At 52.0% G+C, this 2,709-nt stretch overlaps 1 protein-coding gene across 2 annotated transcripts in view; it reads left to right on the forward strand.

Annotated features, from left to right (window-relative positions):
- Positions 1–1,422: 1,422 nt before the first annotated feature.
- The window catches only part of Snx2 (sorting nexin 2), a 41,655-nt gene continuing 40,368 nt past the window's right edge, over positions 1,423–2,709 (forward strand). The window contains exon 1 of one of the 2 annotated variants that reach the window (XM_005356106.3): positions 1,423–1,584. In XM_005356106.3, coding sequence (XP_005356163.1) covers positions 1,477–1,584 — 108 coding nt within the window. In that variant the 5' untranslated portion in view covers positions 1,423–1,476. The remainder of the gene's footprint in view (positions 1,585–2,709) is intronic. The other variant, XM_005356105.3, reaches the window with a different exon arrangement.

Raw genomic sequence — 2,709 nt, forward strand, 5'->3', positions numbered from 1 at the left:
CAGAGATCCGCCTGCCTCTGCCTCCCGAGTGCTGGGATTAAAGGCGTGTGCCACCACCGCCCGGCCATGCTGGAGGCAGTTTATTAATAGGGGTGGACTTTGAGGTTTCAGGAGCCCAAGCCAGGTCTGGAGGCTTTGTCTTTTCCTACTCAGTTACTATGAGTTTATGGGGACATTTTCATTTAAACTAGCACAGGGCATGAGCCAGAGAGAGTAAGCCCCATTGCTGGCGATCAAACTAAGAAGCTTAAGCATGCTACACTCTCAAACTCCAAGCTTTCTGATTTTACTTCAAAACATGTTATTTAGATATAGTGGTACACACCAGCACTCAAAGGTAGAGACAGGCAGATCCCCGCGGGTTCAAATCCAACCTGGTCTACATGGAGAGTTCCAGGCCAGCCAGAGCTTCATAGTGAGACCCTGTGTGGAAAAGGAAAAAAATAGGAAAAAAAAACATTGTGAAGCTTTCTTGGCACAATGACACATGGCGTAAAGCCTGAGCTTCACATCGACATAGCCTACAATTATAAAAGAAAAAAAAACCAAACCTTCCCTGAAAACTGGAATAAAACATTGTATAGTTAATGAAATTGCAGCAATGTGCCAATCACAAGCCTTGTTTGCGTTTCTATTTTGTGAGATAGGATCTACTGTAGTTCAGGCTGACCTTGATCTCCTTCAACTTCTGACCCTCCAGCTGCAGCCTCCCAAATACTACACTTAGAGACACGCGTCCATCACACCCAGTTTTATACTGTGCAGTGCTGGCGATCACACCAGAGCTTTGTACATGTTAGGCAAGAACTCTACTAATGAAGCGACGAGCCCACCCCAGGATCCATATTCTAGAGTTGCACTAATAGGTAGCTACCAGCCTTACGGATCTATTTAGATATAAGTAAATTGAAATAAAAAAACACAGTTTCTCACACTAGCCCCATTTCAAGTGCCTTGAAGTCCCCTGCAAACGGTACAAGAAGACACAAACGTCTTTGTGTCAGACGTTTCTTATGGACCGCTCTGGCAATACTTGAGCGTGTTTCTTTATCCACTACTAATCATTCGTACCCCGAATCTGTGCATAATCCAAACTCAGAGGTTGAGGGCTAAACTCTTCTACTTCCTAGTCCTTTACTGACAAATGTAAGATTTCTGGACTTTAATTCTGGTCAGCATGCAGGCAGTAACTAAGTAAGGATGCCAAGACCCAAACGTAGAAGCAGGCAGAGCGGTGAAGGGGCGGGGCCAGCTTGTAGCTCTGGGGCTTGCTTGCTCTGTCTCAGTCGGGGGCGGAGCCTCGTGCGCGGGGGGGAGGGGAAGACGGTCAGCCTGGGCGGGGCCTCGGGAGGCGGGGCCTCGAGGGGGCGGGCCGGGAGGCGGGCCAGCCAGCGGGTCGGCGCGCCAGCCCTGCCTTGCGTGCTCACGTGACAGGTCCGCGAGGCCCGGCTCTTGCAGTCTTCCAGGCCAGCGAAGATGGCGGCGGAGAGGGAACCTCCTCCGCTGGGGGACGTGAAGCCCACCGACTTTGAGGAGCTGGAGGACGGAGAGGACCTGTTCACCAGCACGGTCTCCACCCTGGAGGTGAGACGGCCCCGCCGAGGAGGCCGCGCAGCGTGTCTCGCCTCCTTTCCCCTGCCGCGACTTGTCCCCTCCCCACTCCCCACTCCCCGGTTTGGCCAGGCCAGGTCCGGTGACACCTGTGACGCCGGCCGCACCTCAGGTGCCTGTCAAGCGGGCTGGGTTGGCCCGGGCGGCCAGGCCTCCGGACTGCAGCCTGCGGTCCTGCGGTGCGACTTCATCCTCCCGGGGCCGGGACCCGCGGACGGAACGCCGTGCTTGCGGGCCCTCGGGCCTTGCGGGTCATTCGCGCCTCTTCCTCCAGGCAGGAGGAAGGCTTGGACTCGCTTCCCGGGCACCTTATCCCCTCTGGGGTTTCAGCAGCCCCGGGGAGAGGGGCTTGTTTCTTTGCCCAGGAGGGTGTGCCCTGCAAGGGGACCGTGAAGTCATGAACTGAACGCTACCTGGCTGAGGGTCCCCAGGGAGGTCAGGGTACGCTTTTCACTGTCCTTCATGGACTACCAGTTTTCTTGGAGGTAGGAGCCTCTTTGGTTTTCTTTTTTAAATAGGCAAATGCATTTGAGTTAGTAGACTTATGTTGAGGCGAGATCTCTTGCAGCCCAGGCTGGACTCGAACTTACCATGTAGCTGAGGATGGCTTTGAACCTCTGATCTTCCTGCTTCTCCTCTTTCCTAGTGCTCAGATTAGCTGACGTGAGCCACCACTTGGTTTTAGACTTTTTAGGGGCTATCATGCTGGGAAAACACAAAGTCTACGGAGGGTATAGTCCAGGAAACTTTTTTTTTTTAATTACTAGGGGAGAAATAGAAACAGATCTCGACTCTTTTTCCTCTTTTTTCGCATGGTCAGCGATCTCTGTAGCTGAGTGTTCCTGTTTTTGTCAAAGGAAACACCATGAGTTGAACTGTGTTGGCCCGCCAACTTTCTCTAGTCACATTTGAATTGCTTTACATTGGATGAGCGCACACACACCGGAAACCCTAATTTTAAGCATGTAAGCACTTTTCTCAGAAGATTGTTTACCTCAGATAGTTTTTTTTTTTTTTTTTTCGAGACAGGGTTTCTCTGTGGTTTTGGAGCCTGTCCTGGAACTAGCTCTTGTAGACCAGGCTGGTCTCAAACTCACA

This window comes from Microtus ochrogaster, chromosome 18 (genome assembly GCF_000317375.1).
Source record: "Microtus ochrogaster isolate Prairie Vole_2 chromosome 18, MicOch1.0, whole genome shotgun sequence".
NCBI classification, from domain to species: Eukaryota; Metazoa; Chordata; class Mammalia; order Rodentia; family Cricetidae; genus Microtus; species Microtus ochrogaster.